General features: G+C 37.3%; 2 protein-coding genes and 1 long non-coding RNA gene across 4 annotated transcripts; 1 reads left to right on the top strand and 2 right to left on the bottom strand.

Moving 5' to 3' along the window:
• Window positions 1-3,780: 3,780 nt before the first annotated feature.
• LOC111324003 (uncharacterized) lies at window positions 3,781-7,877 on the bottom strand. Its single transcript, XM_022927470.2, has 3 exons — window positions 7,427-7,877; window positions 4,942-5,294; window positions 3,781-4,354 (listed from the first exon to the last, which is right to left on the bottom strand). Exons 1-3 carry the CDS (start codon window positions 7,825-7,827, stop codon window positions 4,047-4,049), a joined length of 1,062 nt encoding a protein of 353 aa, XP_022783205.2. The 5' UTR covers window positions 7,828-7,877; the 3' UTR covers window positions 3,781-4,046.
• A 765-nt stretch (window positions 7,878-8,642) lies between these two features.
• On the top strand, window positions 8,643-19,932 carry LOC148719765 (uncharacterized). Of its 2 annotated transcripts, none has more exons than XM_088739221.1 (5): window positions 8,643-8,915; window positions 9,524-9,615; window positions 13,620-13,717; window positions 15,669-15,876; window positions 18,291-19,932. In XM_088739221.1, the coding sequence occupies exons 2-5, from the start codon at window positions 9,564-9,566 to the stop codon at window positions 18,359-18,361; spliced, it is 429 nt and encodes a 142-aa protein (XP_088595347.1). In that variant the 5' UTR covers window positions 8,643-8,915; window positions 9,524-9,563; the 3' UTR covers window positions 18,362-19,932. The 2 variants fall into 2 exon arrangements, with proteins under 2 accessions (XP_088595347.1, XP_088595348.1); XM_088739222.1 differs by having other exon boundaries at window positions 10,797-13,717.
• Window positions 19,838-20,719, bottom strand: LOC148719764 (uncharacterized). The gene is made up of 2 exons (XR_015993360.1): window positions 20,509-20,719; window positions 19,838-19,977 (listed from the first exon to the last, which is right to left on the bottom strand). It is a non-coding gene; the product is annotated as an uncharacterized LOC148719764 (long non-coding RNA).
• Window positions 20,720-20,726: the final 7 nt, after the last annotated feature.

Below are 20,726 nucleotides of genomic sequence, written 5' to 3'. Positions count from 1 at the left end.
GATCAAACTGCAAAGCAAATCGTTACTTAACCATCATACATGCGTCGTTCAGAGGCTCAGATTTCTTAAGTGCCAACACCATTCATAGTAAGACTGTATGATAAGTTCTAAGAGCTATTAATATATTTATGACCAAAAAAAATACACCCAGATAATTAACTTTTAAAAGATACTGTGAAGGAGGAAAACCCACTGAAGGGGAGGTCTCGCAATTCGCTAATAGCAGCCTCTATTTTCACGAAGTCCGTCAAACGTGAAAAGTGAACTCGGAGCAGAGAAACCTGACCACAGGTTTAGTGCAGCCGGCTCTTCGCTCGCTTTCGTTTAAACTTCGCGTTCGATGGCCTAATCAAGTAAAAAGCGAGACGACCCAAGCTAAGGTAGCCTTTACTTTCTACTGTAACAATACAAAAACGGTATTTCTCTCATTTCTTAGAATAAGGACAATTTATCCCTTTTCGGTATATACTCAATCAGGCTGTGGTTTAACAAATTAAGACTTTAAAATATTAAAGGGGGTAAGTTTCTAACGAAACTGTGGTGCTGCGTCAGTGGAGGTAACAAGGTAATTTCGTTTTATCAACTAAGTTGAAATTGTAAACTGGCCACCATAAAGAGTTAAAAAGCTGATGTTTCAAGCGTTAGCTCTTCGTCAGCGCTCGTTAGCCCTTCGCTCTGACGAAGGCCAAACGCTCGAAACGTCACCTTTTTACTTCTTTACGGTTTCAACTTAGTTGATAAAACCAAATTACCCTATAAAACATTAGTCACACTTAGACAGTACAGAGAAGGCAGATTTTACTTATGTTTTTTTCTTAACCGCGTTTTTGAGTAGAAAGTCAGCATATGATTTGGCCCGCCGACAGAAATTGGCGAGTTTTCACACGTCGAACACAGTATACCCGCACCGCGTGTTGGCATTATCTGAATCGGTTCAGATGCAGAAGAGTTTATCAGGGCGAATAGGAAGCAATGGTTGTCTTCTTTGATTTTTTCAACTACCAAAAGGAAAGAAGTGGGAGTGCCATGGGTCAAGCTAAAAGTTCACCGAAGCTAGTTACTCAGTAGCCATCGGCTAAACAAATGAAATATTGTATTTCTTTCATATTTTTTTCCTCACCCTCCCCTCTTTAGAAAATGTTGGTCCACCTGCATTTTTCATAAGACCAAAAAGCAACAATGCAGTGTGGGGAAAGGATTTGATAGATTTGGTAACTAAATAATTCGATAATTACCACAAGACACGCTTGAAAAATTTAGTTTTTCAAGCTCTGGGCACCGAAACAGTCAGCAGATTCTCAAGCTGCGCAAAGTATGTTGTTTGTGAAAGAATTATCTGACTCCCACGATCGCGTGAAATAGGTGAAATTCAGAGAATCAATAAACACGTGAAAATCGAACATTTCGGTACCTAGGAGAGCAATTCAAAAATTGAAGTCAATCGACCCAAGTCGCCGCAAGTTTTCAAACCCTACTTTTAGATAGCAAAGAGCTTATGCTACCGTTGGGTAAATGAGAGGTAGTCTGGGTTCAATTAAACATGTATGTTCTAAATTTGTACCCTGTAAACATAAAATAGGCTTTGTACAACTTTCAATACACTTAAATTATCAGGTATTTCCAGGTGACCGATCTCTTTTGTCTCTAGATGAATAAAGAGGTAAGTTTGTATAGAAACTACGGTGCTACGTTGGTGGGGGGTGTTATAATTTGGTTTTATTCAACTGAGTTAATAATGTTAGTTGCCCACCGTCTGTCTGAAGAAGGACTAACGTTCGCAACGTCAGCGTTATAAAATCTTCTCAGTGATGAGTTCACATTATCATTTCAGTTCTTAAAACAAAATTATCTTTTGTTTTTAGTTTACTGATTTAGGAATGAGTCTGATCTTTTAAACATTGAAATGTCTCATGCAAATTATTTTGCAAAGGTTGCTGCGGGTCAACACGATGTAATGAGTCCTTATGAGTCCATCACTTAGGGGCGATGGCTGTTATCGCTTTGCCTTACAACAAAAAAACTTTTCAGTTGAAAACAAGGAAAACTGATTTAACGAGCCCCCGTGAAATGAAGTTAAACGATAACAACAATATAATGAAAACCATTCTTCGGCTCAAATATCAGTAAAACAATTGTCCAAGAATTCTTAAAGTAACAAACAACAATTAAGCGAACTGCACAGCTACGGTCCAAAGAGACCTCGTCATATCGCGGTTTATTGTATAGCAGATCTTCAAACTTTTAGCACCACAGTCTCGGTCTTACATAGGATGCCTATAAATATTGTACCAAAAATACCAAAGCCTAACCTGTTTTTTAAAAAACTTACTTTTTTTGAAACTTTAAAAACATCCAGTCACCTGAAAGACTTCCAGCTCATCGATTTCAAATGATTCACTGCCAAAGAAACGTCTACTCTTTTCAGAGAAGCCATTACCCCATTGGCTACACAATCGACTGTTGCTTGGCCACACTGCAAGGCCGATAAGCTGTGCAGTACCGAAGTTTGGCCCTATTTTTTTTTTGCACCCTATGCCACCTCCTGCAACTGCATTTAGTTTAAAAGGGTCACTCGCAGTTTGATTAACTAGTGTAAATAAATATGATGACTTGTCTTTCTTGAATTTGCGAATACCACCTGGAACGATGGAAGAAAGAAAAACAACACTTACTAAAACTGAGTTAAGCAAGACTCATACATTAAGGTAGGATTAAAGAAGGAAAATGAGATCACATAATTAACAGAGAGACTGATATTATTTTGCAGAATGTTGACTATAGTGTTGCCTTTCACACCATATAAAGATGCAAACAGGGAAATATGTTTGTATTAGGAGCTAACCGACCAGTTCGAACCGTTTCTGGGAATTATTTGCATCTTGGAACCGTTATTTGACCGTCTGGGGGAATTGTTTCGAACAATGGCCTCAAGCAGTTACATAAACTGAATTAGCCCTCTTACACGTGGTGTGCTAGAGCTTGGAATGAACAGACCATATGGTTTTGATGCGTTGTGCTGAACGAGATATTTTCAACTTACTTGATTCCCACGATTCTGTTGTGAACCCACCGCCAATAAAATTTCCACTTTTAATCACCACGAGAGCCTGCTTCGGCCATAAGCCTCTGCGCTTCAGATAGTTTGGCGTTCGCTAAGTCGCTAGCTTCAGCCATTACATTCTGGGCATCGGTTAATTTTGCACTCGCCAATTTGAATATAATCAACTCCTGATCTTCTTTAGCCGTCATATTTTAGGAAGACATTTACTTCCTGCTCGCTAACTGAAAGTAATAACTACAGTGAGCTCCTGTCGAATTCTTTCTAGTCAGCGATTTTCAGAAGAAAGCTTCGTGCCCAGGATTTTTGCTTTCAGCCACCACGTCGGTCACGCATTCAATGCATCCGAAAACGAGTAAAATCGATGTTTTTCGAACTTTCCCGGCCGATAATGCTATAAATCTCTGTAGCATGAGCGTCACCTAATCAGTTTTTAAATTCAAAGCTGCCTCTTTCAAGAAAACTCGCTTTTAGGTATGCGAGACAATCAGGTTTGTAACGTTTGAAACTGAAGTACGGGTTTTACTTCAAGGTTTTTATCGTGGAAAAGAGGGGCTTCTTTGTCTCAGGTATTCAAAACGAAAGCTCAATACATTTGAAGTCCAACTTTAACACCAAACGAAAACTCAAAAGCGATCTTCCAAACAATATGATTAAAAAAAAAAAGTAAAATAACTTCTGTTTTTTTTACACGGCTCAGGCGAAGGCTAATTTTCACTCAGTGGACGTAGATGTCTTTTGCTTTATTGAACATGTTCTGTCTGGCGTGTGTTACCTTATAGCAATTTACAAAACTTCTTTTTCTCAGTTAGCCTGAAAAGTGTGCTATTCAAAACTGGGTTATTATCTCAAGTAGACGGTTATATTTAGTATTTAAAAGTCAACTGTATCCTGAAATACTCATCTCGTATTTCAAAAAGCAGATTTTGCTTCTAAAAGATAACTTTAAAAGATAACTTAAGATAACTTAACTTAACTAAAGTTAACTTTAAAAGATAACTTTAAAAACTTCCAGATCATCGATGTTAAATGGACACGTGCCGCAGAAATACTTCTTTTTATCAACATTGTCAGGACACTTGAAGCCAAAACCAAGGTCAAGATTGCTACCGATTGTCGACCAGACTTGAAGATCATAACACTGTGTGGAAGCGGTACCGAATGTTGGTCCCAAATCACTTTTACAGTGTATACTTGCATTTGTCTTCGTAGCTATCTTCATGGGCTTTGTTCCCAAAGGATTTACCAACGTAAACAGGAAGGAATGGCTGTCTTGCTTGGCTTTTAGTTGAAACGCTAAGTGAAGTAAGCAAACTGAGGCATGAACAAGCTATCGCATGAATCACAAAGAGCAAATTTAAACTTCATTCATACCAAAAGTGTCTTTTAAGAATCAGTTTTGTTTAATACGATTGAAACTTGTTTTTTTTGTTCATAGGAGCTTCTTATATCTATGTTTGTTGGCTTCAAATGTAGCACATTGAAAATGCAGTTGGCGATTACTTGAATCCTATAGAAATTTCAGTTTTTCAGTTCTCTGTATCTAATTTTCATTCAGTTAAGCCTGGTTCAATCAAACCTATTTTACTCAGGGTGTGAATGGACCTTTCGACTTCGTCGAGATTCTCAGTAAAACGTTTTTTTTCAATAAATACAGAATGGAAAATTTGTTTCAACTAAACCAAAGACATGGCTCAGTTCACCAATGAGTCATCTTTAGCTCAGTGATATTGGATCACCCAAACGTGCGAATATGAACCTTGAGTCTACATACTCACTCTCAGGTTCATGAACAACGCATCGATAACAGCTTTCCCATGTCAAAGTTCACTTACATGCTTGTTACTGTCCATGTAAATGTACTGTAGTATTTTCACTCTTACCCGATTCCCACGATTGTGACGTAAAGCCTCCAAAGATATACGGCCCGACTCTAATCACCACAATAGTGGGACCTCTATCATCGCAGCAACGATGGAAGTCAGCTGGAGTTTGTCCATCAAAAGAGGCTTGGTACAGCAATGAACAATTAGCACCTGGCGGCAGCCACGATAGGAGAATGGAATGATGAGCCTCATTCTTTAATATCAACGTGGATTCAAAGGGAATTTTTTCTTCCAGATCAGTGATTATCCCTTGAATTTGATAAAACCTGGCTTCTGCAAGCAGCTCCCTTTGGACTTTGTTGTCATTTGGGCAGAAAAGGTTTCCATCTCGAAGATAGTTCAACACGTACCTTGAATGACGATGAAAATGACATGTGAAACCATAACCACTCTACAGTGTGAGATATTGATTGCGTAATCGTATATTTTCGGAATTTATGTGTTAAGTTGGAGGTCGAGTGCCAAGAATACGCAAATACAAATTTACAAATAGGTTGCATGAAAAACTCGCAGTTCTTATTTTGGTATAAACCTCGACCTAAAAAAGGGTAGATTGCACTTTTTTTTAAAGCGTAAATAACTGAAACGTTAAACTGATCACTATTTAAATTGATTTATACTATCATATTTCCTGTTCTATCTCCAAACAAGACACACAACTTATACAAGCAGCAGAAAGCGCGCTGGTTTCACATGAGTCTCAGACAATTCTCTATTCATTCCCGTAAGAAATGTCTGTATCCTTTTTCTGTATTGAGATTTTTGTTTCTTTAATTTATTCATCCTCCGCTTCAACGAGGAGTAAACTATTAAAATATCAACTCTGCAAAGTTGCCACGATGCTTAACCTGTATTCCTCTCTTGCAAATCGATTAACAATCTTAAAAACTTAGCTTTTTTGAAAGACATAAATGAACCCTTCGTGTGAAGGCAGGTTCCCTGTTGCTCAGAGTAAGGCGGAAGTGTTAAGATAACATACAATCATCATCAACGATATGATGAGTCAGAGCCACGAAACTACATGGCGTGAAATGTCAATACAATGACCAACCTTCCGTCTCTTATTATACATTACTAAAATGCGGTTTCAGTTGAGTTTCAGTTTGTTCCATTAGGATAAATTACCTTAATTTCCTGGGCCTAATTATTCAAAGAGCGGACAACGCTATCCCAAAGAAAAATTGGGTATAGAGCGGATAAGTGCTACGAGAACGCATACTGCGCTATTCACTGGATAGAAATTTATGCAGTAGATAGCGTTATTCACCCTTCGAAAAACCGTGGCCCCTGCTCATCCACTTCGATATGTTTTCTTTGCGTTTAAGTAAGTAGGAAATGAAAATCCGTTTGGCGACTGAATAATTCAAAACATAAGTGTTTGAGATGACTAGTAATTTCCCTCTAATCAATTTTTGCCTCGTCATCCGATCTAACTAAAGGTTCTTGTGTACTCTGTGAAATTACAATTTCATGGTATACTGATCAGGTAATGACGTTGCCTTTCACTTCTACGCGTTTGGAACACAGACACGGAAACTTTTTTTTTAGCTTTGCGAAAAAAAAAGCCATATATATATATATATATTTATATTTATTTACTATACGGACGTGAGTGGTGAGTGTTTTACTGAGAACTAAAACCACCTGCACAATCGATACGACCACTACATCCGGGAACCAGTTGGTTGGTTTTTCGTACGGTAACACTATGACTTGTGGCGACATCTAGTGACGACGTCGCCATTTCCACCTTTTCAAACTTTGCTGGGTGAGCTTGGTTTGTTTGTTGTTTGGAATGTATGAATGGCTGTAAAGGTCCGGTCAAATACACGAAACATTTCACCGCAACATCTTACTGCGCGCAACGTGTTGCACACGTTTGGCCACCCTGTATCAGCAAGTTGCAAGATGTTGGATGGGTTGGATCAAGATTGAAAATGGCCAAATTGTTGTTGCAATATTTTTGCATGTTGCAAAATGAGCTCCTTCACAACATCTTACAACACGATCCAACAATGTTGCAAGACATTGCGTTGGAATGTTGCGTGCGTTTGACCGAGCCTTGTTGTGGTAAGCGACGATGTAAATCCATTTCGGAACAAAAGGAGAAGGAAAACACCAAAAAGAAAACGCTGTATGATTTAAGGATTTCAAAGGAATTCATCCAAATTCAAAGGTTCGTTGTGAAAATAGGCTGAAAATAAAAGTATCTGATGATTCAAGTCTTCCAAACTCCACCTTGTATATTTATTGACCATATGGTAAAGAGAAAATGGCACGTTAGCTCATTCATTAAAGAAAAACTGAGTCTATTACTGCCATAGAATCTATTATATAATTTACGCTGAGTAGATCACAAGATGTCAGAATCGGTTTTTTTAATACCGTTAATGGTGAGACAAAGCGACAGTGAGATTTTTTATCGCTTAAGAGCTGAAGTTACTCTCTACCAAAGGTGTATGTTTGAGGCTTTTTTTCATACCTGAAAAGTTCTGCATCACGATCAATAAAATATGCTCCATCTTCCTCGTCCATTCTTAATTTGAACTTTCCAGAGAACATCGCATACAGCAAAGAATCTGGATCCCTTCTTAGAGTATCCAATGTTGTTTTATAGATCTTACCGCCAACATTCAACTTGATCTTGTTCGCGAAGTGGACTTCACTCAATGTTTTGGTGATCTTATCGATAACAGCGTTTTCCCTTGCTGCATTTTCAAGATCTTGTTTGAGTAGGATACTTGCTTCGGCCATGAGCCTTTGCGCATCAGCTGTTTTTCCCATGGCATGCTCACGTGCGTCAGCCATGAGCTTCTCTGCACCGGATAGCTTGACGTGCGCCAACTGAGACAGGCTCATCTGTTGTTCGCGAAGAGAACCCATGCAAGAAAGACTCCACGAAAACTGCACTTGAGGTCTTTGAAAGGGCCCTATAAATGTAGATTGTCACTCATTATATTGGTCATTCATCAATTCGTGTCAGATTAATTTTGCACCATTTTCATAACGTCAATTGCGTAACTCTAACGATCAGCGGTGAGCTTTGGGTTACAATAGAGTTATGACCTTTACGGCTAACGGTTTAAAATTTGATCTTTTTGCGGTTATGGTTAACGCAAAATGATCCAAAATGACACATTGTAGAAAAGGAAAATATTTTCAATTAACTTTTCTTAAGACTAATGTTTAAAATATGTCATATTTTACGCCAAACGGCGTAATTACATTGAGACCCTTTAGATATCTCCTGGTTCAATTTTACAGAATAAATATTCTGTCACTCTGTCATGATGATTTACCTTCGTTCAGTAAAACTACATTGTTACACCCACGACTTAAACAATCTCGGAAGGAATTTTAAGTAGATTTTCATCCGGAAGGAGAGTCTCATGTAAGTCAAGAGGGGCTTTCAAGCGTTCAATAGTAAATATTTCGTTAGATAACTAATAACCAAACGTACTTTGATTTACTTCAATAGAACTAGTCGTAAAGGTAGATCAGTTGTAATCAACATCCGGATCACAAACATCTCGAAGACCTCTAATAATAAAGGGAATTTTATAGCCGAGAAAAGCAGCTAACAATCGCTGGAAAACTACAGTAGTTGAATGTTCAAAAAAAATACGCGCAGGAAAATAGGTACGCAAATTGACCTGAGTCATCATCACTCATTTGAATTTCAAATGTGTTTAATTATTCAGTTTTCGTGTAACTTTTGCACGAGGTTTGCGGGTGAAAAGTGAAGTGAAGCGAAGCTCATAAGCAACTTTTACGCTTTGTTTTCCAGCTTTACTCATATTTATCCCAATTTATCATCGTTCCTTAATGACGGGGTGCGTGGACTGCAACTCTGGTCAGTTGTTTCGTCATGGCATTCTTTACAACTCTCTGGTACCTAATGGCTCTTAAGACGAATCCGTTCTTAATGTGAAACTCACGGATGTTTTAGTTACTGTGTTACGCTTTATCAGGTAACGTTAGTTGCTTTTTTATCTTGGACACAATTTTTGACGAATCTTCTGCCATTTTTACTTCATAGTCAACTCTTATCCAAGTATATCTCTAAGTTAGCCGTTATTCGTAGACGTGATTGAAATACAACTTCTCCTTAAAATCTCCATTCATTATTCAGTAAACAGGCCTTACAACTGTACTAACGCCCTGTCAAATCACTCTTCTAGAGAGAACTTTCTACTTTAAATGCGGCCTTATTTTGCGAGATGATCGCTTTTTACTAACTTAAAATTTTAGGTTACAATTTTATAGCTGAACGAAAGAAAAAGATAAAGTGCAACATTAGTACAAGTACTTTTACTATGTTCTCAATACACTACAACATCGATTCATTCTTAAACCAAACTGCCATCTAATGGACCTATCAATATCTACTTTATTGATACTATTAATGACGTGAAGCTTATACTGACTTCAGAGCCTAACCGCAAATTCTTCCTCTCGTAACTTTGTATTAATTGATGATTATTCGCATATTTGAAATTTAATGTGATTTGTTAAGCCTTACAGCGGAAAATATTGACTTTCAGTATCTCAAAACACCTTTTTTTTAATTTTTCAAAAGAAAAAACATCAAACTGAGGAAGCACGAGTGATGGTCACCAATGATAATGATGACGATAATGATGATGAGGATGATGATGATGCATCTCAGAGGTAAGGATTTACTTGCCACAAGAAGTTGTTAATACCAATAGCAAAGTTGTGATGATAAGCGATCGAGTCTTACTTATTTGTTGTGTGTTGACAATCAGAATGATAATGATAACACGAACATCAAGTACGAGATATCTTCTTTTTCGATTCTGTATTTTTTAAAGTATTTTTACTTGAAGGAGAAATAAATTTTCCTTTACATTGAAAACAGTTCTGGGAATGGTGAACTGCTTCACTCGTGATCATCAGAGTATTGTATTTCTCAGTTGTCTATGGCTTGGATTTTACTGTCTTAGCATATTGTCGTTTTAGTTTTGGCAATCGGCGTAGATTAAAACTGCTTACAGTAATCAATAAATCAATCTGTCAATCAATCGACCAATAAATTATTACTTTAAAAATTGTCTTAAAGTTCGCTGAAAGTGCCCATGATGTCAAAAAAACGTTTTTCGCTCATCTAATTCTACATTTCACCAAAGGAACTTCGGTGAAAAAAATTTTCGATTTAGATAAAACGTAATTTTTTTACGAATTTTTACAAAGTTCAAAATTCTATTTTCTTGCGGTCGACCCCTGCCGCTGATCACAAGAGTAACGTGCTCAAAATGACCACGTGACTGATGTCTGTGACGTAGGTTCAGGAACCTCACTTGACCTTAAGTTTAAAACCAACGTTGTCACACAGAGCGGCAATGCACCTTTCGGGCATTTTAAACTAAATGGAGACCACTCTGAAGCAAATTCCCACTTTTTTTCAAGTCAGATAAGTCACAACCCAAAATCACGTGTTCCTGAACCTACGTCACGACTCACTTTAAACCGAGGAAGACTGGTGCGAATGGCGGACCAAAATGGCGATAAAATTTGAATGTCTTTAAAAAATTATAACAAAATTGCGTTTTATCCAAATCGAAAATTCTTTTCGCAGAAGTTCATTTGGTGAAATTTAGAAGTAGATGAGCCAAAAACATTTTTTGACATTATGGGCACTTTAAGGTTATTTCAGTCATCAGTCATGACTGTATAATCAATGACTATTCAGAAATCGGACTCAACATTAATTCAAAAAACACAAAACAATATTTCCATCCACAGATGGCATTTCAGTAAGAAATCTTAGCCACTAAAGGGTATTTTTATTTAAAAAAAAAAAAACGGGCCATTTTCCCTGCTTTTTACAGAACGAAACAGATGGCTGAGGGATCATGGTCACATTATAGTGTGTGAAAATCTACATAAAATTTGCTTCAAATTGTCTTTACTTATTGTCTCATTTATATTGGTTAATCTATTAATTAAGAAATTTCCCAATTGTTGGTCAGGTGAGCCTCCAAATTTTCTTTACAATCAGTGATTCATTATCCATAAGCATTCTCCTTAGGAAGTTGTCCTTTAAACTTCAAGAAGTGATTAACCTGTAACTTCTCCCTGTAATATCCTTACATCATTCAACAATCAGTTAATGAGAATACTCAAACTTATCAGGTAGAAGTTGTTACCTTGATTGAGCACCAAATTCTTGAAAACAATTTACAAGGAATTGTGTGGCAGCTAGAGCGGAGAATTAACAATCAGATCTTGGGAGGTAAAGGGAAAATACGGTCTGGAAAAAGTTTACTGATATCAAAAGTTCCTTGCTTGCATTGTCCTAACTGGCTATTCACTCGAGCTAAAAGCGTTTTAGTTGCGAACAATTACGTTCCAAAAATCGGTATTTTCAAATTGAAATCCGCCATCTTTGTTATGACGAAACTATGACGTAGCAATAGTCAAGCATGCTAAATTGTATTCCCTGCTGAATTAGATGTAAACAAGGAAAATAGCGGCGGGAAGAGCGCCACTTATTAAATTCTCGACTTGGATTTTAATCTTGCCGAGAGGGTGTCATACATCCATTTATGTTTCAAACGAAACATGGGTCGTCTTGAGTGGAAGACGATACTTCTGTTGAGGAAAAAGGGAGAGAAAGTCAGGAAAATGATTTTCAAGAAGAAATGTTGACCCGCTCAGTCGCTCACGTCTTGGAAATCGCGAGTGGTTCTCTTGCGACATTTGTCAAAAGAAACCTACGGAAAAAGAGAATGTATGGTCCTAGAATTAAATGTACTAGGACACCGACTCAATTTGAAAATCAAAGGCTTTTTCCCCAAACAAATCCAAGCTGTGGAGTGATAGTTATTTTGTTAAAGAAGACCGCAGTACTCGCGACAGATTCATTTCACATTGAAACCTCTGAATGAGACTAATTATTTTTGCAGTTACAGGAACCCAGCTTTGGTGCATGACTGAACACGAGCTATTTGTAACTGTTAAGAGCCTCAGTTGGCATGCAACAAGTTAGAAATGATAGACTTGAAGATCATTCTTCGTATGCGTAAACACCAACAAAATTGATCAGAAACAGTTAGTTGCCAAAATTAACGCAGACAAAAGGCAGAAGTTAATTGTTTCCAATTAGATTTTTTTGTTTCAGCATTTACCGTTAATTTGCAATGGTGTTTTTATCTTTATTGCTTAGAATTAGCTTCAATGCAGTATTTTTTATTCCAAAGTGTTTGAAATGTCGCAACTCGTGAGAATTAGAGCTGTGTTATTTTCAACGCGCGCCAGAAAGTCGCCTCTGTCGTAGAGTGGTTACATTAGAAATTACCTCAATCTAGCTGAAGCTAAAATGAAACTTTCCTGTTCTTTTAAAATCATAAGCACTGCATAATTACGTAGAGTAGTTGGTTAGAAGACATGAAATATTTTCATATTATTTTTATCGTGTCCAATCGATATAATATAGTGGAATATGGGCACCTCCTTAACGAGGGATAATTTGTATTTGCCGCAAACGTGTCTTGATCATTTGCCGGCAATGTATTAAATGTCATTTAGTTTTGTTTTCGCAGGAGAATGGGACTGATGGGGTAAAGAAAATTTACTCGATGGACTTATAACAGACCTGGGAAAGACAAGATATATTTATACACTCCTCGGAAAAGCGCACGATATTGAAAATCGGCTTTGGTTAAGGGTGGCGACAGAGAATTGACCACATACGGTGTACCAATATTTCGAGCTTCAATTTATTCGTTTACAATAAAATCGTTTGAAAAAATTCATATAATAAATAACTGAAATTTGTGTTGAATACGGAAAAGGTAAGCATAGCTTTCAGTTCGAAGCGGAGGTCAACAAGGAAAACGTGTATACCTGTATATCTCGCTGGAAGTCTTAGTTTTGCAGGGTTTGGCAAGCCGTCCTCGCGGATTATTTTTGCCGGCTAGCTTTTCTTTAATATTCCACTTTCCGGTAGCTTGTGGAGGCTTACACATTTTTTTTTTAATTTTGGTATGTATATATATTTTGGCTTTCAACCACACAACAGTTCACCTCATTTCAATTATTAGGGGTATTAGAAACTGTTTTCACAAAGGTCAAACTGGTCAATAAGGACAAAGCGCCGAGCAAAGGTTGACTATTACTACGTCACAACTGACGTAATATCAAAGATGGCGATTTTCTAACCACAAAAGTTGTAAAAATGGGCAACTTCAAAGCGCTCTGGAAAAAATGGCAGTTATTTTCGAACTCCTGAGGAAAAATTCTTTTAATTGAGATAAACTTTTTCTAGATCGTACTTTCCCTTTAAAGCGGTAAGACGCAGTGGGTTATTGAAGAGTACATTGGCTTTAGCATAAAATGTGTCTTCGTTTTCGAAAATAACGCTTTGCCCTTAACCCCCCCCCTTCCACCCCGCGTTATAACTGGAACTGTAGGGGGAGTAAGGTGCGATGGAATGGAATCACATTCTATAGGGGCAGCAGTAATCTTGGTCTTTTCATGCTGGTGAAACCGGAATAAGATCTGACTGGGGGATCAATAGGTACAAGTACAAACTTCCCTTTTGTAATCCATCCAATATTGATGAATACTTATTAATTAATACTTATTAATTAGTCAGGAGGTGATCATCAAAGTAGACTCGCACTTGCACTAGCGACTTTACTTTGATATAGGAACCATTTTACCATCCATGTACAAAAGACATCATATTCAAGGGATGCCAAGTGGCAGTCAAGGATCTCTGTTCACCCGTTACTTCAATAAATCAGAGGTAAGCGTGCCTTTATCATATTTGCTTTAAAATAACTTGAGGAATTCTAAGTCTTTTTTTACTCTGGTTAAAGAGGTGCATCTCAACTACTTTGCTGAGCTTTAAAGCCGGGGTACTTGTTTATCAACTATGTTTTAGTTTCGGTAAATTATTTTCCTACCCATAGTCCTCGGCGTAGGTCTAAGTAAAACTTCTCTTACTTTCTACTTTCTTTGTCCTGGTTGTTCTGACAATCTTTTTAGCAACAGCAAAATCCCTTGACTTGTTCAGTAGAAGCGTATGTAAAATATGATCCGATGTTTAAGCATATTGTGGAGTTCATTTGTATACAACCGTAATTAAGCAAGAAACTATGGAACGAAATTTTGAGCTTTCAGCGAACGTGCAAACTGATCTTTTTTCATTCGCTGAGGCAGATCATCATTAATCGCTCTTTAATTAACATAGGAAAAAGACAAAACAGGCAAGTTGAGAGAATAGATCGTTAAGAGTCGTTGATAGCAAATTAAAGTTGAAGAATATCTCCGTGAAAACAGAGAACTCAATCCAAAGAATAGATTCAAACTAAAGTAATTTTCCAAAAAATGGGTATTGAATGTGGTTGATCTATGATTTTATGGATATCTCATAGAACGATTACTTTCTAACAAATAAAACAGAAAAAAGAATAAAAAACTCATACAGGATCGACCATAGCTAATCAGGGTCAAAGAATATGGGTATGAAATGAATTCCACTTCAACTTTATTAACTATGGCAAATATTACAGAAAGCAATATCCACTGCCCGCAGTTAGAAGATTAGCTAGTGGAGGTGAGCAGTGGTTACACGTATCTTCTATATTTACAAATAAAAGTGGCTCACGAGAAAGACTAGAGAAAAAGAGTAAAAAATTTTTAAATAAATATTAAACAAATAAATAAAAATAAATTCAATTTAATTAAGTTTTCAATGCAAATATAGGTTATTATGTCGGTAAATCAATACAAGTGTCGTGGACATTGATTTTAAAGTTATTTTTGGACATTTGACACATTTCACACGGTACGCTATTCCAGATTTTTACACCATACCTTGAAAAAGGCTTTGTTTGTCTAACCTTGAGTGTTTAACATAATCGTCACCTCTTGAAGATGATCTTGTTATACTATATGAATGAATATTAGATTGGGAAGCAAATAAGTTAGATATGTTAGTCGGTGTTAAGCTGTTAGATGTATCATGCATTCGAATAGCAACGGATTAAAAGTAGGGTAGATCTAAGGGAAGAAAGCTAGAGGAGACAAAATAAAGTACTACATGAGAATTGTAGTTACTAAAGAACATGAGGCGGAGAGCGCGTTTTTGAAGAATAAGAATTTTGTTTTCGTAAGTTTTAATTCGCAGTTTGGCCCCATACGATTATGTCATGAATAAGTAGGGCTGAATAAGAGATATGTGTATGTGATGTAAAGTATTCAGGGGTACAAAGTGTCGAAGGCTGACAATAATGCCAATTGTTTTACTATTTTGGAAGTGATGTGGGCGTTATGATATTTCCAAGGAAAATTTTATCAATAAGCACACCTAGATATTTGACATAATTTTTGCATTCTAAATAAATGTACGAGTTGTTGTGATGGTCAAGTACTTTCAAGTTGACTTGCTAATTTAACTTTTTTGTCTTGCTCTAAAAATGACAAAGTTAGATTTCGTTATATTTAGTGATAATTTATTTTTGATCCGTCAGTTATAAAACCCAAAAAATTTTTGCATTAACTGTAGATTGAAGCGATTTGAGATTTCTGCCTGCATATAACATATTGGTATCATCAGCAAATAAGTAGAACTTCAACTTATCAAAGCTATATAAGATAGATCATTTATATAAATAAGGAATAGTAAGGGCCCTAGGACCGATCCCTGAGGGACACCTGATAACACTACTTCTTTTTTGGATATGTTTTATTAGCATATACTAAAGCAGTGGATAGCGTTGAAGGCGCGCTCTGATTGGCTAGTCAAACTCCGAATATCCTTTGCTATTTACCTCCGAGCAACTCGGGAAAAAATGGCGTGCCGGTTTGCATCCGTGACAAACGAAGAAATCACTCAAATAACGACGAAGCAGTCCCTGAAAACACAGAAAGCGACGAAATTTGGTTTGGCCGTGTTTAAAGGTAATGGTAGCCGGGAGTTTATCGATAAAAACCAATGAAAAAGGTTTTGTTTACAAATGCAAATTAATCTTGCGTAACCTCACTTGTTCACTTGAAAATCAAAGTTAAATGGTATTTTTTACAGAATGGTTTCAAATACAGAAAGAGTTTGTAACACCATTTGAGGAAATGTCGCCACCAGAGCTAAACAAATGTCTTCAGAAATTTTATCTGTCAGCGCAAAAACGAGACGGCAGGTTTTACAACAAAAAATCACTTACACCGATCCGAGCCGCGTTGGATCGTTACGCGCGGGAAAATGTTGGAATCGTTGCTGCAATGTATGAATTAAAATCAATTTTTGGTGGTGTATATTATCTCACTATTTTAGTATATACTAAAACAACTATTCACCTCAGTGTCGGTGGTTAGCGGTGAATATTTACCTCGCCGCTTCGCGGCTCGGTAAATATCCACCACTAACCACCTTCACTTCTGTGAATAGTTGTTAATTATTTATGGCAACGCAGAAAAAGAACTCGGCCAATATTGAGCCATCCACAAACACCGTTGGCTTTCTTTCTTGGCTCTCGAAATAAAGTCATTCTTGATTCTTACTGAAGCGGAATATTTTGCTATATAACAATTTTTTGTTGACCAAGTTTGTTCGGTCGAGATGGCTGGATATTAGCCTCGTTCCCTTTTGGGGCTTCTATGGACCAAGACGAAGTCGAGGTCCATAAAAACGCAAACATATAACTCGGTCAATATCCAGGTATCTTGACCACACGCTAGGTCAATAACGCATAGATAATCGGTTATTAGCACTGAAAATCTTGGCAACACTCTGTGCTACTTTCGCTCAAATAATGCAACGAATGTTTGACTTCGTTTCTGTTGCAGAATTTTCTATAGGCTTTTGGGTTCTGCCGTAAATTCAACGGTGTTAAAGACACCGACACTTAATAATAGTTGTTGACATTAATTACAGCGTTGTTTTTATGGTCACTTTAATGAGATGTCGCTTCCATGCCATGTGAATTGACGTTGTTAAATGTATATTTTATCACGAAACCTGCGTGTCTCTACTAAAACGGGAACGAAGCTCTGCGTGACGTCGCGCTAGTTTGCAGACGAGATTGACGGGAGATAAAAATAACAACTGCTAATGTGGGATAAATCACATTACGCTTTTGTCATAATGTTGGCCTTTTTAGAACAATCAGCAATATCATTTTCATGTCATTAAGAATATTCTCAATCCAGTTTTTGATAAACAAACACATGTATTATTTAAAAGTTATCTGCAACAGGCATTGCATTAAAAGAGAATCCTAAATAACGCACTTTTATGCCGAATTAAAAAAAGATTCTAATCAAGAGACAAATAGTAAGAAATCCTCAACTAGCCTTTGAACACACCTAATAACTTTTCGTGTCAAGGAGGCTGTTTTATTTTCAAAATCTAACAAGATTCTTTGAGAGATAGCTGGAATTATAATCCATCAAATATTTTTGCTCGCGCTCAATCGGCTCAAACAATTAATAACGCGAAGTCTTCCTTTAAAATTTAATTCAAGATGGGAGAGCGTTTTGCTCTTGTTAGAGGAGCATGGACATGTTTGTTTGTTCAATTGTTCAGTGCAAGTCGAACCAGAGAACACTTAAGTGAATATCTTACGTATTAAACAGTTAGCCGTGTCCACCGAAAAATATCCGAGCATATTTTCGCGCCAAATGGATGTTGTTGTTTATGTCTTTACAAAATAGGCAAATAGGTGACGTCAGGAAACATTTTATATCCAACTGTACATCTCGAAAACCTGCAAGAATTTTTTCATTCTAAATAGCTTCGAGGTGTGTGATTTCCAGAAATTTTATACCTCTGCAATTTTTCCATAAATGCATTAATGCACCTACACGAATGTAAACTGATGAAAATTTCCAGATTTTGTATTGATTATATATTTTTAACAAGATCTGTCGATGCTTCAGCATTGTTTGAGAAATAATAAGACCCACGTAATATTTAGTTCGTGTCATAATCAGAGTTCGAATTCTCTCTTTGTTTTATCTCTTTTCTTTTCCCAGGCTTTATTCTTTTGATTTCTTTGTTCTCTCTGTTCCTCGTACTCATGAAAACAACAGGTTTTTTAAACCAAGAATGAACAGTGATCTTGATAACAAACCTTTCTTGAAATCAGAGTGCATCACGATCAATAATTCAAATAGAAACTTCATTCCCTTGAAAATAATTTTAAGATTAAATGTTGGATCTGGATAACAGCTAGCAGGTGGCCACCATCGACTTTGTACTGCGTCGACTTGATCATAAGTGACAGGGTCCTGATTCATTCATAGTGAAAATGAATTTCGAAAAAGTCATTTCTTGTTGTGAATTGCATTCCAATTAAATACTCATTTTTATGTTGCAGCCTTTGCAGACAAGATTGCGGCTCATTCCGGTGACAGATCACAAGAAAATGGAGGAATACGAAGCAACTAGACGAAGAAGGTTCGATTTTAGACCCACCATTGTTTATTTTATTCATTAATGACCTTCCCAATGCCTCTGAATTATCAGACCATCTACTTTTTGCTGATGACACCAGTATCTTTTATTCTCACTCAAATCTAAATTGCTTAGAATCCATACTTAACGATGAACTCCAAAACATTGACGTTTGGCTAAAAGGTAACAAGCTTTCAGTTAATATAAAGAAAACCAACTATATAATTTTTAAACCTAGACAGAAGAAATTTAACTGCAGCATTTCTCTCTCCTTTGGAGGTAAACCCCTACAACAAGCTAATGTAACTAAATTCCTTGGGGTCTATATTGACAATTATCTCACCTGGAAATACCATAGCAGCTATGTATGTAAACAAATCGCTAATTGAATAGGTATTATATTTAGGTCTCGCTTTTCCCCATCCTCTGCAACCAAACTCACTTTGTATTACACCTTAGTTTATCCTTATATCGTCTATTGTAACTCCGCCTGTTCGTCCACGTACGTATCTAACGTAAATAGAATTTATTATTTGCAAAAGCGAGCTATGCGGGCTATCACCAACTCGGACTATCGAGACCACTCTGCCCCTTTATTCTCCAAACTAGGAATTTTAGATATTTTCTATGTCAATAAATTTGAAATCGCCAAATTTATGTTTTATTTAAAAAATAACTTATTGCCCCCATTGCTTCTCGATCTTTTTGTAAGGAATAGCCAAATTCACAGCTATGGTACCAGAACAGCCAGTAATTATCGAACGCAGTTGTGCCGTACAAATGTCAAGCAATTTACAATTCTCTACCAAGGTCCTAAAATTGAAGGTAACGGTTTATGCACCAGCGGGTATTACAAACTTACAGACTCGCATAATTACTTGTTATATTCGTCTTCGCATCCATCTCACGTTAAGAATTCCATTCCTTTTTCTCAGTTTGTAAGACTTCGTTTATGTAGTGATGACTCTGATTTCCACCACAAATCAGAGTCAATGTGCCAGTTCTTCGATAAACGTGGTTACCCTGTTTCTGTCGTTCAAGCGGGTTACCACCGCGCTCAACTTATTGATCGACATTCAGCACTACAAACGTCGCATAAGGAGGATTCGACCGCATTCCATTCACTCTCATGTTTCACCCTCACAACCACTCAGTTAAATCCGTCATTCTTAAAAACTTTAAACAAGGACCCTGACTATAAAAGGACACTTGCCCTGGGCAAGCCGTCAGTCATTTCACCCCTGACACCGAACTGTCGACATCAACCAGTCCGTGACCGTGCGATATCGGCAAAACTATTGTAACCGAAAGGTCACTTGCAGCCAGTGCATATCTCAAACTTCTACGAATTTTGCCATTTTCGTTTACGGCAAAGAAAAGATGATCGGCTCCACTCAGTTGGCTCCACGGAATGTACACCCGCTTGCGATGTCATTTCTGTAAGGAAGGCAAACGGTCGAGGGCTAGCGGTGAGGACTAGCTTTTATGACCTTTATTATCTTTCACAAAAATCCTCTTCTCATACCGGTTTTGTATTGTTGTAATAAAGTGGTTAGTTTCTTCGACGTTTTGTCTACGGGATTTCATGTGACACTTATACAAGAACTCCTCTGCAATTAAACAAGAGATCACGTTGGATAGAATTTTAATTTGAATCGCGCGCAGTTTCTCCAACGGAATATGTGGTTTGAAATACGAATCCCGTGGGTGCTCATATAAAATAATTTCGGTCACGGATTGGAAACATGTCTGGTTGACTGAAATCCGATGGAAAACAAACTATCATCGGCTATATTGCCTGAACGGGCCTCAAGAACTATTGAAAACCTCGACCTTTTCATAAGTAGCTAGTGAAATAGGCTTCTCGTTGCAACGCGCGTCTAAAATGTTCAGGCAAAAAATATCCTACATAGTGCCGTGTCAAAATACTTAAAAAACTATGTTCCTTTCAAAGGGACCTATTCTCGAACTTCGCTCTATTTTTTTTTTTCCTTTTTTGAGGCTTTTTCTCCCCATAACTCAAAACGTGCGATAAAAAAATTGGACCCGTTTATGTCGGTTTGGGTGGCCGCGTCGCTGGCGAGATCAGAAGCCTGAGCGAACGAGCAAGATGTAAACAAAGAGGAGTGACTTTCACTTACCATACCTCTTTGTTCAGACCATTCGAATAAGTCTAAGAGTCGTTCCATCAAAATAACATTTGCCATCGGTGTTCGACTCGCTAAATGAAGGTGTTCCTTCAACCGCTGAATTCTTGTCTTCACGCTTTCCAATCGCTCTTCCATTCCGGGCTCGACCGCCAGCTCCAGTGTATAACTGGACTCGTAGACTCGGACTCGTAGACCTCGCGCCGCTATTC

Source organism: Stylophora pistillata, chromosome 11, assembly GCF_964205215.1.
Source record: "Stylophora pistillata chromosome 11, jaStyPist1.2, whole genome shotgun sequence".
NCBI classification, from domain to species: domain Eukaryota; kingdom Metazoa; phylum Cnidaria; class Anthozoa; order Scleractinia; family Pocilloporidae; genus Stylophora; species Stylophora pistillata.
Note: the sequence above shows the minus strand (reverse complement) of the source record. Positions and strands in the feature narration are given on the sequence as shown.